The following is a 14,550-nucleotide window of genomic DNA, read 5'->3' as shown; positions in this document are numbered from 1 at the left end:
GGGATCAGCGATCCTGGCACAGTCAAGGGATGCAACCCTGTGATCCCTTTTCAATTACATACACAGGGAAGCCCTGCAGTAAGCACCCTACACATTTACCAGCCTGCGCTTATATTCTCATTCCCATGTAAAAGCTACTTCAGACGAGCATACAAATATATATGTATGATTTTCCCTGCATTAGCTGTGACCTGGCTGTCTATATTTTGCTTGAAGAAAATCAATTCCCACTGCAGCCAACAGCATCGCATGCAAGCAACTGCATCGACTGTTGCTTATGCTGAGTTAATGGATGTTAATGTCCGACTCAGTTGGCATGTTGACAGAGCTGGTATTTATGTCACAGTTCCGGCTCCACGAATATTGGGGATATTAAATATTGGTTGTTTACATGATGTTAATGAAGCCATAATCAAATCAGCGTCAATCATTCTTGATGTTCTGATACAAGGCAGATACATGGCCTAAATATAATTAATTCGGTTTCTTAAATCAACATGCAAAAATAAGACATTGGAGATTAAGACATTGAGTTAGTGAATACAGCCTAAATTGTCAGTGTTCACGAATAGCGTCGGACAAATCCTGCAGATTTGCCAATGGTCCGATGGAAATCTACAACCCGCTGGCCCCAGTGTCTGACTGTATATTTCACAATGACTTTGACTGAAGTTGTTATATGTGACATGTGACACTTGTTTGCTGTTTATAAATCTTATGTTTGTTAATAATTTCAATGCCAATTATAAGAAATGTTAAATCTGAAATGTGTGTTTAATTGTATTCTATGTCCTGTGAAGTTTCAATGGGTCAGACAGACATCAGAAACTTACAGGACCCAATGTCCTGTTACTTTGAAATACCATTCGTGAACACTGCCTAATGCCAGTGAACAAGAGTGGGTGAGTGAGTGAGTGTGAGTCAGTGAACAAGAGTGGGTGTGTGAGTGAGTGAGTGAGTGAGTGAGTGAGTGAGTGAAAGTGAGTGAGTGAGTGAGAGAGAGAGAGAGAGAGAGAGAGAGAGAGAGAGAGACATGGTTTAACACAAAGCACTATAATACCAGCTACATCACATCATCCTGCTGAAACTGTATCTGGACAAACCAACCAGTGACCGAAATCATGAGCACCAAGACTGACCATACAATTTTGTGACTAATTCAGCAATAACACTGTGGCAAATGTGTCGGCGATCCACAACATACATTAAGTCATCAAGAATCCCTACTGAAATGATTTTAGTTATAATAAATCAAATCATAAATGAAAGACAAAACACCCTCCCAAGAAGTTTCAAGATAATGATATCCTCAAAAACTACCTGAATCAGTCCCTCTCACAGTCCCTGAACCACATTATTTTCCCTACTGCCCAGCCCTCCCTGCAATGCTGAAGCCCTACATGAAGCAAGTCTAGAATCTCCCATCTCACTGACGCACCTTTTCAATTTAAATGGGTTTATTTGTTACTACCAAAACATTACATATTCAGAGACTAAGCATTAGTCTACCCGAATCACTTCAGTCAATAAAGGAATTCAGGAACAAAAATCGTCACAAGGTCACTAAAGCCCTAAATGAAGCAAGTCTAGATTTCACTAGCTTCTGAATCTCCCATCTCACAGGGGCTCCTTTTCAATTTAAATGGGTTTATATGTTACTATCAAAACTATATATATTCAGGGACTAAGCATTAGTCTACATGGGGCGGTCGTGTTGCCTAGTGGTTAAAGCGTTGGCTCGTCACGCCGAAGACCCGGGTTCGAATCCCCACATGGGTACAATGTGTGAAGCCCATTTCTGGTGTCCCCCGCTGTGATGTTGCTGGAATATTGCTAAAAAATGCGTAAAACCAAACTCAGTCAGTCACAGACATGAATTACTACAGTCAAGAAAGGAATTCAGGACAGCACTTGTCACATTGACCTGCACAGTATTGTAAAACCTAAAGCAGCCAAATTTTGTTCGGGAGCCAAGTCTGTGGAATCGGTCCTGCCAACTGTGAGATATTGTGTGTTATTCCATGACAGCAACATGGCACTGCCCCCCCTGGAGACCTGTGTTTACAGCTTGTTTATAACAGCTTCTATACTCCCTAAGTAGATTAGACCTGTGTGTACACTCCCACGGCTACCTGTTGAGAATGTCAGCATGAAATACCTATCATGGAGGTCTTGGCTTTGTCAAAAATCATCTTGGTTCAGAAAGGAGTCAATGGCTTTATGTGTCTCTTGTTCCAGAGCTTATAAACCAGTGGTCGAGAGAATGAACATTTATCCATGGTATGTCACAGGAGGACTCCCTGAAGATTTTACTTTATTTCATATCTGTATGGGTCTTAAAGGTATAAAAAGTAATGTCCTAAGTAATATCTTTACCAGTGATTGAATTCATTGGAACATCATCTAAGGAACAAGAATTATTAACCGAAGAGAGAGACTGAATGTGATAATTGTGATATTTAGATATTATAATGATACCATTGATATCAGTGACACAGCACTGTAGCTCAACAGGACAACAAACCACTAAACTAAACTTGCTGGTATTCATATATATATATATATTCCTGGTAAATGTTGACAAAAACACTAGAATCTAGTGATGGTACCATGAGGAGAAACATACCTAGGAGACATTAAGATTCCTTAGTCTATCAAGGTGAGAGGAACAGAAATATACTGTGCCAAACATATATTCAGAGAGAATTTATGGTTATGAGACACCACAGTGAGATTCATCATGGTGAGTTCAGAAGACACTTCACACTGTGAATCATTCTGTTGATAGCCTTGACACCTGACACTCACCATGGTGAGTTCACTAGGCACCTGACTTGGAGACTCACCATGGTGAGTTCAGGAGACACCTGGCTTGGAGACTCACCATGGTGAATTCAGGAGACACCTGACTGGGAGACACCATGGTGAATTCAAGAGACACCTGACTGGGAGACACCATGGTGAATTCAGGAGACACCTGACTGGGAGACTCACCATGGTGAATTCAGAAGACACCTGACTGGGAGACACCATGGTGAATTCAGGAGACACCTGACTGGGAATCTCACCATGGTGAATTCAGGATGCAACTAACAGAGAGATTCACCAAGGTGACTACAGGAGAGCCCTGACAGACAGATTCATTCTGGTGATTTCAGAAAACAACCGACAGGGAAGATTTCAAGAAAGTAAGTACTGGAGACATCCAGGTAGACTCACCATGGTGAGTCCAGGAGACAGCTAACAGACAGATTCACCATATTGGCTACAGGAGACCCCTCAGGGAGATTGACCATGGTGACTACAGGAGACCTCTTTCGGGGAGATTCACTCTGATGATTTCACAGAACAACAGACATGGAAATTTCAAGAAGGTAAGTAGTAGAGACATCTGTCGGGGAGTCACACCATGGTGAGTCCAGAAGACATATTACAATATGACTCATCATGGTGAGTTCAGGACAGCTACACAGGTTCTGAGGGCAACAGGTCCTGGATATTGTCAATGGTGACTGTTGTTGGTCAAGGTAGTTAGATTCTGGGGCAAGTGTGGAAGGTTTATGTTCACTGAGCGATATAGAGGCAGCAGGGCTGACCTCCTGCAGCGATGAGTGGCAGATTTGTGCCAACATGGACCAGGTGCTTCTGTGTAGTGTTGAACATAACACTTGTCTGGCTAACATAACACTTGTCGGGAATGGCCTCCTGTTGCTATTCTTGTATCTAATGTCCTTCTTTTTTTGGGTCTACACAAACTTCCTGGGAAATGAATGTATAGGTGAGTGAGTGAGTGAGTGAGTGAGTGAGTGAGTGAGTGAGTGAGTGAGTGAGTGAGTGAGTGAGTGAGTGAGTGAGTGAGTGAGTGAGTGAGTGAGTGAGTGAGTGAGTGAGTGAGTGAGTGAGTGAGTGAGTGAGTGAGAGAGAGTGAGGGAGGGAGGGAGCGAGCGAGTGAGTGAGCAAAGATTTTCTGATCTATAAAGGCAACTAGAAATGCTAAGTAAAGACAAACGCCTCTTACAGTTGGTTGGATGGATTGTTGTTTAAAGCCGCAGTCAGCAATATTGCAGCTATATGGCGGCGGTCTGTAAACATACGAGTCTGGACCAGACAATCCAGTGATCAACAGCATGACTATCAATCTACGCTATTGGGAACCGATGACATGTGTCAACCAAGCCAGCGAGCCTGACCACCCGATGCCGTTAGTCGCTTCTTACAACAACCATGGGTTACTGAAGACCAATTCTTACCTGGGTTTTCACGGTTAAATACCTTAAAAGGTCATAGCACAGAAAACTCGAGGCAGGCATTGGCAGAGACTGCTACAGGAGCTGCTGCTGCGATGATTATGATGATGATGATGATGATGATGATGATGAACAACATCAGTTTACACACACTCAAGCCTTGATACATCAAAGTACCCTTCTGAACCTACACAAACCCCACAAACTGACCACAAAACCTCTGGAAACAAACCATCTGTCGAACTGACACTAATTCTATTTACTTCAATCATGAACACAACAGACATTAGGGACTTTCTATGGCGGAATCTGACAACCCGTTGAAAAGGATCCTGACCGAATATCTATTCCAAGCACTGATGGGACTCCAAGACTGATTTAATGACCAGAAACCAGCACATGTCTGGCTGAAGAGAGAGTCCCTCCACATACTTACAGCTGGCTCCTGTTACCAAACAATGGCCTCCTCTACAAACCCCCACGGCCAGATGTCTACCCTGGAGTGCAGTCTGGAGTAACCAGGTGAAGTGGAGAACATGTTCAGCTATAAATATTACTCCCTGTTTACTGATGTGTGTCGCAGCGTTATTATTGAGTGTTCAGGAGGTCTCATTAAAAACTTTAGGAAATGGCTGTTTGTTTTGTTTGTTGTTTAATAACGCACTCAGTAGTTTATTCCAGTCCAGCTATATGGCAGCAGTCTGTAAATAATACAGTTCGGACCAGACAATCCAGTGATCAAGATCATGACCATTGATCTACACAATAGGAATGCAATGCCGTATGTTAGTCTGTCTCTCAGTCCCTGAACCATATTATTTTCCCTACTGCCAAGCCCTATCTCCAATGCTAAAGCCCTAAATATCTGCATCTGAACAAGTCATCCAATTTTGAACCCATTGGATCTTTCATGGCTCACGAACCCATGACCGCGAGAACGAAGATTCGTCGCCATGCTAAACGGTTGACGCCAACATATCGTAAAGGATGTGAATTGTTCAATATCATCCGAGTAGCCCACTCCAGTCGTTTACTAACAACGGCGAGCATGAACGTTATGGAACAACATTAAAATGCTTCAAGTTTCCAAATGCCCACCATCCATAATTAGATCATGGATATTGTCCGTCGGCAGCAACATTTCGCGGATCCGCGAATTGAATCAATTGAGTCCTGGTTCACGCCAGTGGGAATATCCGTTATCATGGGGATAACGAACATTCATTGTTCGTCCTCATCATCCAGTCGGCAACCAGCAATCGCTATCATTGCTTTATCATGACGTTCCATCGAACCGTTCACCACCGCGCATGTTCGAACAAACACCAGCCATCAATTTTCGATCCCGGTATTCTTACATCGTCACGGCTCATGCCCAGCAACGTATCGCCAGTCGCAGACCATCGGTTCATAGTGGATGAATCCAATGGGTCCACCACAAACCGTTGAAGCTCGTCCCGTATCCCCTTGTTTCTGTCAAACAATACCCATCAGTTTGAACTGGTATATCCCATATTTTGAAAACATTTCGGCATATTTTAAACATTCCTGCACCTTAATCCAGCACCAACATATGCCAAAAGACCGGATGTTTTGAATCAGAAACACAGAACACCAACTTGAAAATCAATGACCAATGCAAATATTAAAAAAGCTCTGGCCACACGATTCTCAGAGCTGGCTTCAAGTGACTGTATGGTGCATTGCCAGTTCTCAAACCAAATCATGCCTCTGGCACCTATTAAATAATCTTACTACTGCACTCTGCACAGTGAAACTTATAACAGGAGGGTTTTATGGGAGAAGGTTGGTTCACATGCCGTTGTTCCTGTTCTCTGCAAGTGCCATGCCAAGCCCATTTCTGTGCCCATGATGTAGCCACATGCCAGTCCCAGTCAGTCAGATACAGAGATTCCCAATGCAAAATTTATGTTTAACTATATTCTAAATATTCCTGTCTTGGTGGCCCAGTTGCCCAACATAATTTAATTAGGTAACTCCCAGTGTTGTTGAGTTGTCTTCACACTAGTAAAACAGCTGAAATCCAGAAATGACAGGTATACCTGAGATCCTGAATGCAGTCTCCCAGCTCCTGAACTCCATTTCAGCCTCTAAAATGTCCAGCCTGACTAGTTCTCCAGTCCCAAACCAGCCCATGTTCCAATGACCCAGCCATCTTTCTTCAGAACCACTGATGGAGTGAGTGAGTGAGCTTGAGTTTTACACAGTGCAACATTCCCAGCCATGGCAATGAAACAAACTCTAGTCTGGTCTGCATTTCAACCCAGCATCAAATATATATGCACTGGGATTCATGCATTGAACCTATTTTGACATGTGTGTCAGTTTTCAAAGCCACTGAAGAAGAACTTCCTGGCTGCATCTGGAACTACATCTTCATCTGTATCTGCATCTTCATCTGGATCTTTCAGTAGCAGCCTGGGTCTTGCAAGATCCGGGTTAGAATTGGTCTTCAGCAACCAATGCTTGTTGTAAGAGGCGACTAACGGGATCAGGTAGTCAGGCTCGCTGACCTGGTTGATGCATGTCCTCGTATCCCAGTTGCGCAGATTGATGCTCATGATGTTGATCACTGGATTGTCTTGTCCAGATTTGATCGTTAACAGACTAACCCAATATAGCTAAAATATTTCTGAGTGCGGTGTCACAGAAACAAAGTTATCTTATTTTTTTTAAAATCAAGTACACGCATACGTGCACACACACACACACACACACACACATATATTAGGATAATACCCCAATGGAACCCATAGCAATTCACTTCTTATTTCACATCTGACAGAATTGGGACTTGGCCAATCTTTCTAGAACGAAGTCTGGACTTTTTTATTTATTCCCTTTGGTGTGGAAGACACACTACATCCTGCAGCTGAAACCTGCAGGGGAGGGATGACTAATGGGATGTCCTAATCTGCCTCCAATCTCCAGGTCCGAGACTATTTTCAAACTGATGCTTCATTCATCCAACTGTGGTTTAGTCTACTGCAGGAGGGCAGCAGGACTCAGTCTCAACATTTGCGACATTTTTGTCAGAGTTTAATGTAAGTTCATCATGTCGGCAGGTACATCCCGAAGCAATGCAAGTCTAATTCAGCTCATGACACTATTGATAACCTGTTCCTAAAATAAAGACTCATAACTTCTAATGGTTTTCACAGACACTGTGTACTTTAGAGGTATCAACATGGACTTCACATACTGTATATATACTAGTATTATTATTATAGGATATTTAAATAGCGTTCATATCCACGCAACTTGTACATGCTCAAGGCGCTGGTATTTTTTTCCCTTAATCATTGGATGTCAATGTCAACTGCACATCGTATTATCAATCTCAACTCCCTGGGGAGTATACAACTCTTGCAGCCACTAGGCGCACCGAGTTATTGCGGCTTTCCCATCCTTACGAGGTACCCATTCACAGCTGGGTGGACTGGGACACATAGTCACAGCACTTTGTCCAAGTTTACTGCACGTTGCTGTACCTGCAACTAGGGGTTTGCACTTATTCATGTGTCCACCATCTGGTCATATACCAATGGATTCGTGGCTTCTTTTAAGTGCACAGGGTTGTGTACTGAACACTAGGGGTTGTGACAACACGGATAGAGTCTGCACACAAAGTTGACTCCAAGGTTTTTATACCAGGTCAAAGGTGGGCTCGATCCCGACACCTCAAGCTCGCTGGATCACTAGCCATCACTAGCCACTGTATCCATCCATGAAGGGAATCAAACCAGAACTTTGCCGTTGAGAGCAAACGCTTTACCTACTAGGCTAACAAGCTGGAATGGCTTTAACATGGCCATATGACCTTTGTTAAGTCAGTGATCTGATGTTCTGGAGATACAGACATAAATGAGCACTTATGCCTAGTGGTGTAACCAAAGAATGTGTTACCTTATCCAACACAAGCAGACTGTTCAGCAACATAACACTCAGGAATTACAAAAATGAACTTTGAGAGAAAACTCATTTATTTCATTGTATTGTTTATCATTTAATTCGTCCCTCCACAATATTCCTGTTACAGGAAGGCAGCCTTTCAATGTTCAAGTCTGGACCAGACAAACCAGTGACTGACATCAATATTAATCTGTCTCTGTGTATTATGACACACCTCTGAATTGCACCACCTAAGACAACCCTGTCCCTATGGCAAGACACTCACAACCTAAATATCTGACCAGACGTTCACAATCAATGTCTGAACCCATTTGTGTGCAACCCACTCACAACTTTCCCCAAAGGCTGACCACACATTCACAACTGCTCAATACACACTAACATCTCCGTCACAGTCCTCCGTCGCAGTCCTCCGTCACCGTCCTCCGTCATCGTCCTCCTTCACCATCCTCCATCACTGTCCTCTGTCAGTCCTCCGTAACTGTCCTCTGTCAGTCCTCTGTCACTGTCCTCTGTCAGTCCTTCGTCACCGTCCTCCGTCACTGTCCTGTCAGTACTCAGTCAACGTCCTCCGTCACTTTCCTCTGTCAACGTCCTGCGTCACTGTCCTCTGTCAGTCCTCAGTCAACGTCCTCCATCACTGTCCTCTGTCAGTCCTCAGTCAACGTCTTCCATCACAATCCTACGTCACCGTCCGTCAGTCCTCTGTCACCGTCCTCCGTCACCGCCCTCCCTCACAGTCCTCATCAATGCTAATGTGGAATAACTCACATTGCTATGCTAACAGTTTGACAACAAGCAAACGTCATTCATTACAAAAACTTCAGAGTTGACAATTACTAGGAAACAATTAAGTGGAACTAATTGTCAAGTGGATACTAATTTCCTGTAGACTTCCTTCCTTGATATTGTTATGCATAAGTGCCTTGTGGCGCTGCATATCTGGCAGAATCATAGGTCAAAATCACTAACCGTTGCCTCAGAAGAATTTAGTGTAACACTGGTTCAAACAATACTTCGGTCATCTTCGAAGAGGCTGGTGGGTTAGCCTAGTGGTTAAAGTGTTCGCTTGTCACGCCGAATACCAGGTTCGAATCCCAGGTTTGAATCCCCAGATGGCTACAATGGGTGGAGCCCATTTCTGGTGTCCCCTGCCATGATATTGCTGTAATATTACTAAAAGCAGCATAAAACTAAGCTCACTCACTCATCTTGGAAGGGGCCTGTGGGATAAAATGGTCACTCATATACTGATGACCTGGGTTCGATTACAAAGTATAAAGTATGCAGCACATTTTTGTTTCCTGTACACGGGTACAATGTTTGAAGCACACATTTGTTGCCTCCGGCAGTGATTTTGCTCCAATATTGCTAAAAGCAGTGTAAAACCATCCTTACACACTCATCTTGGAAGGAATGCTAGAACTAGTGCAGGTCTAAAATGTTTAAAAGTGTATGTAGATAAGAAAATCAACAAACATAATCAGAGATAATTTTGGATTCAAACCCATGAATGTGGTTTCCTGCATGAGTAGTGAGTGAATGAGTGAGTTTAGTTTTATGTCGCACTCAGCAATATTCCAGCTATATGGCGGCGGTCTGTAAATAATCGAGTCTGGACCAAACAATCCAGTGATCAACAGCATGAACATCGATCTGCACAATTAGGATACCATGACATGTGTCAACCAAGTGAGCGAGCCTGACCACCCGATCCCGTTAGTCGCCTCTTACGACAAGCATGAGTTACTGAAGATCAATTCTAACCCGGATCTTCACGGGTCCTGAATGAGTAAGGTCACCAATGCTTCATGGATAAATACTGTGCATTAGAAATATGTCCCATATCACCAAAACATGAATAAATTGTACCTAGAAGACAAAATACTTGTATGTCATCGTATCCCAGTTGAGTAGAACGATGCTCATGCTGTTGATCACTGGATTGTCTGGTCCAGACTTCGATTATTTACAGACAGCCACCATATAGCTGGAATATTGCTCACGTTATTGTGGCGTTAAACAACAAACAAACAAAAACTTGCTTGTCGATAATTGTCTAGCAATTCACTGCAGTCTCAATGTTTCAGGCAAGTTAACATATAAATATGAGTCCTGTAAGACTTAAGGGGTATGGCGAAGTCACAATCACCCATACTAGCAGGTTCCTGTGAAACACATGGAGACTAGTCCTCTTACGACACACTTGTGTATTCAGTGGATCAAACAGTAATCCTTTGTACATTCATTTCAATATTCATGGTTATTAGAAGCGAATATTTATTAATATTTTCATGAATCACCTACAGACGTATTTATCTGAAAAAAGTATTGTTTATTGTTTATTAATTTGTTTACATAAGCGTAGCAATGTTGTAGGGCATATATATGAAACGTAACACAAGATTACTGATACGCCATTAAATTCCATTCAGGGCCTAGATTTTTAAAACTCTCTTAGCTCTAAGATAGCTGTAAGTGCCATACCTTAACATTAACTTACGACTATCTTAGAGAGCTTCGAAAATCTACGCCTAGTACTCTAATGGTACTCGTAAGTTTTTCCAGTACGCCTATATTGAAAAAATAAGGAGTCCGTACTCCTGATGTTGAAAAATTATCTGGAGCCCTGTTTATGAATGTGTTTTTGATAAAACATCCGAATCTACTAGCATCACAACAGGTATCATAGAGATTGCTGTCAGCAGGACCGAAGTGTCTATCTAATCCCCATTGATTGTGGTGATAGGCCACCAAATGCCAACATCTGTTTAGCTGAGACATGTGTTACCATCTGCCTATAGTGGCATATGGTCTGTATCTCAACTCAACACTGTCACAAGCATCCTTCGTATGTCAGAATGTAGGAACTTCAAGCTGGTGCTGAGGATGTCAATTCCTGTTTAGATCCTCTGTAAAGTTCACTGCAATCTCTATGCATAAACATTTACATGGTGCCCTCATAGGGGTCATTTAGGGTCAGATGGGGTCAAGTAAGGTCTAAGTCAAGGTCAGACTGGTTTATGAAGGGCAAGTGAAAATGTTACAAGGTCAAGGACTTGCATTCTGTGATAAACTTTGGCATGTTTCAAAAATAATTATTTTTTTCAGCATTTTGACTCATATTGAGAAGGTATAAGCCATTCAATGATCAGTAGGTCTGGTTGTTGTTTAACGCCGCTCTCAGCAATGTTCCAGCTATATGGCGGTGTCTGTAAATAATTGAGTCAGGATGCAATGATCAACAAGTATGTTATACAAATGTATATATATCCTGGGTTAAAATTAGGGCTGCGCAATATAACCGGTTTACCGGTTCAGACATGAAAACGATACGTATTGCGATACGCTGATTGAAAACCGGTATTTTAACATGCATTCGGAAAACTTCGTAACACTCGGAAATGTTCGGATATTTCCTTGTTTCATTTGTGCCAAATGTTATTCACATTTCTATTTTATCATGATGAAAAGTTGTTATTAAAGCTTAATCAAGCATAGTGATTTTGCTGTGTTTTTGCTCTATAAATCAAGCATTAACTCGATTATAAGTAGCTTTTTGTTTAAAAATACTTCATGCAATATGTTGCAATATGTTGCAATACATAACGCAATACATGCTTTCGCATCGCAATATATCGCAATATGAAAATTCTCTGCCATACCAACCCCTAGTTAAAATGAACCAAAACTAACTGAAATGCGGTCCAAATATAATAATTCCTTCCTGTATTAGAGTGTCTTGGAAATGTCATGAAATCATTCCATCAAAGTGAATGGGTGCGCCTTGATTATTCCAGATCAATACAAGACACCCAAAAATTTAATCTTTTGACTTTTGTCAATAAAAATACACCTAAAGCAATCACCTTTCTCAATAAAACAGATAATTCTTTAAAACAAATTATCAGAAAAAAAACATGTCTTTGAAATATCAACCGTCTTTCCAATTGCTGAACCTACAAATTTTCGAATGATTACAAACCAACAATTTAAAACAAGGTCATGTTTACAAATTGTTTTTTCTCCAAAAAAATATCTGTTTCATATATCTGCTTCCAGTGCACTACAAGTAGAGTATCAACTCTGCCTGACATTCCATCTTGTAAATGATATCCGATATGGGCTGAAGGAATGTTAGAGCAACTCACAAAATATTTTTTTAAAAAGCCCCAAGTGTCAGATGAGCATAAAGAGTTCTTCCCCTTTGTAGACTGTGCGATTGTATTTGTTGCCTGTCATCCGTACTGTTCGGTACATATTGTGACTGATGGGCTTTGGCAACAACAGCCATTTGTCTACAATATCAGGTAACTTTCAACTTTTTCCTCACTGGGTTTTTAAGACATTTTAAGGTACTACTTTCTCCACAACTACTGTTGTCAGTGTATGTTCATGATGCAATCTTCACATGTAAGTTATAGCTGAAGTTTGGGTTTTTTAAGGTCAGGTGAAGCAAAATGGGTTTTAACGTAAGTTCAACCGAATTGCACTTACAATTGACTGTATGTGGGTGGTTGACTGTACTAGTCGGTTCTAATACCGGTACCTTTTCTGTATTTAACATGAAAATATATATCTTACTCAGTTTACTGACTCTGCAGTGAGCACTTCTTGTTATATACATGTAATGCTGAATAGGTGCCAGGTTAGGAAGTACCTTTTCATGTCTTTTGGTCTGAAGTGAGCGAGTTTGGGTTTTAAGCCGCTTTTAGCAATATTCCAGCGATATCATGGTGGGGGGACACCAGAAAAGGGCTTCACACATTGTACCCAGGTGGGGAATCGAACCCAGGTTTTCGTCGTGACGGCCAAACGCTTGTCCTTCATAAAATCAATTCATTATTCATGGTCACCACAATCGAATATTTACTAATAAGTTTAAGAGAATGTTCTCACTCTGAATTAGTTATTTATCAAAGTGAGATAGACAAAAAGGAACCTTGCCAAAATATCTTCAAAACTGCTTCTGAATGGTTTGGAATGGAATGCTTTTTGCAGATATTATATTATATTTTATCTTTTCTTATCTTACTGAATGTATCAGCATGTTGACATGGTTATAGTGATGTAAATTTTGATTTACAATACTCACGCTACTGCAAGGCACCATGTAAATAAGCAATGTGTAAAGACAAACCAGTGGTCGACATCGTGAGCACCAACATATGCCAGCAGGGTAAGATGAAACTCAAGTAGCATATCTAATCCTAATCTAGTTGTCACCGCTCAGAATCAATGCACAAGAGACCTATTTCAGATGGAAGTTGTACTAGCACACTAGTCCAGGTCAGTTTTGTTAAAGGAATTCTGGGGATAGGTAGCCTGGTGGTTAAAGCATTGGCATGTCACACCAAAGACCTGAGTTTGATTCCCCACATGGGTACAATGTGTGAAGCCCATTTCTAGTGTCCATCGACATGATATTGCTGGAATATTGCTAAACGTGTCGTCAAACTAAATTCTCTGTTATGTTTATGGAAACGATAATCCTTAGGGGAAGCAGAGTTTCATACATTTTGGGGGGTTTTGCTGTAATCTTTACTCAGGCTATTAGACGTTTCTGGTTAATTTTCCATCTGGGCCAGTTCTAACCCAGAATACGAAATGTTCTACAAATCCTATTAACAAAAACAAATATTTGTTCACATCAATTCCGTCCTACAAAAATAAGACAAACAATAAATCAGCTTACCTCATCGTTGTTGCTTCCCTTGAAATTGTGGACGGCCTTGACATGCTTCGGCATGCCCTCTGACATCTTGATGAACTTTGGCCTGATGGGTGGTGGTGGCGGCGGGGTGGGGTTGTAGTGGGCCACGCACTGTGGGAGAGGGATGATGGACTCTATTGGCTCGTAGTCATTCTCAACGCTGTCACGACACGCTTCCTCACAATGGCTGATCTGACTTCCTGTTCCGCTGCTTGCACTCGCATCTGCAGGGGAACCCGTGAGAGATGCGATAAAGTCATTTATTTCATTAACGATTTCAATATAGTCATCCGGGTATTCCGTGCTGTCCACCCGACTCATCTTGATCGCAAAACAATGGGTTTATTTTTCAAAAAGAAATTTGATCATTCACTGACTGAGAATGATGAACACAGCTTCACACAACTGCACCAGTTCAACCTTATACACTCAGAAAGGTTAAACTGTCAAAGGATGGCTTTTCATGAAGGATACACAACCCTTAATTATAAATGACACAAAATTGCTTCCAACCTAACAAGCCAGTCATGATATACCAATTGCATGTGGAAGGCAAGATAGCACTTTTAATAGCATCCTCGAAAACTCTCATCCGAAACCTGCTTCCTTGGAATCACATCCTCAACTACCAAACTGTCCAGCAGTTTGAAAACTGTG

General features: G+C 41.7%; 1 protein-coding gene across 1 annotated transcript in view; it reads right to left on the bottom strand.

The window, feature by feature from the left end:
- The window catches only part of LOC124252801 (rho guanine nucleotide exchange factor 7-like), an 87,265-nt gene that overhangs the window by 59,749 nt on the left and 12,966 nt on the right, over positions 1 to 14,550 (bottom strand). Inside the window, 1 exon segment of the mRNA XM_046686469.1 lies at positions 13,876 to 14,117. Coding sequence (XP_046542425.1) covers positions 13,876 to 13,941 — 66 coding nt within the window. The 5' untranslated portion in view covers positions 13,942 to 14,117.

The sequence above is a fragment of the Haliotis rubra genome, unplaced genomic scaffold (assembly GCF_003918875.1).
Source record: "Haliotis rubra isolate DU_JTF1 unplaced genomic scaffold, ASM391887v1 Scf524, whole genome shotgun sequence".
Taxonomy (NCBI): Eukaryota; Metazoa; Mollusca; class Gastropoda; order Lepetellida; family Haliotidae; genus Haliotis; species Haliotis rubra.
Note: the sequence above shows the minus strand (reverse complement) of the source record. Positions and strands in the feature narration are given on the sequence as shown.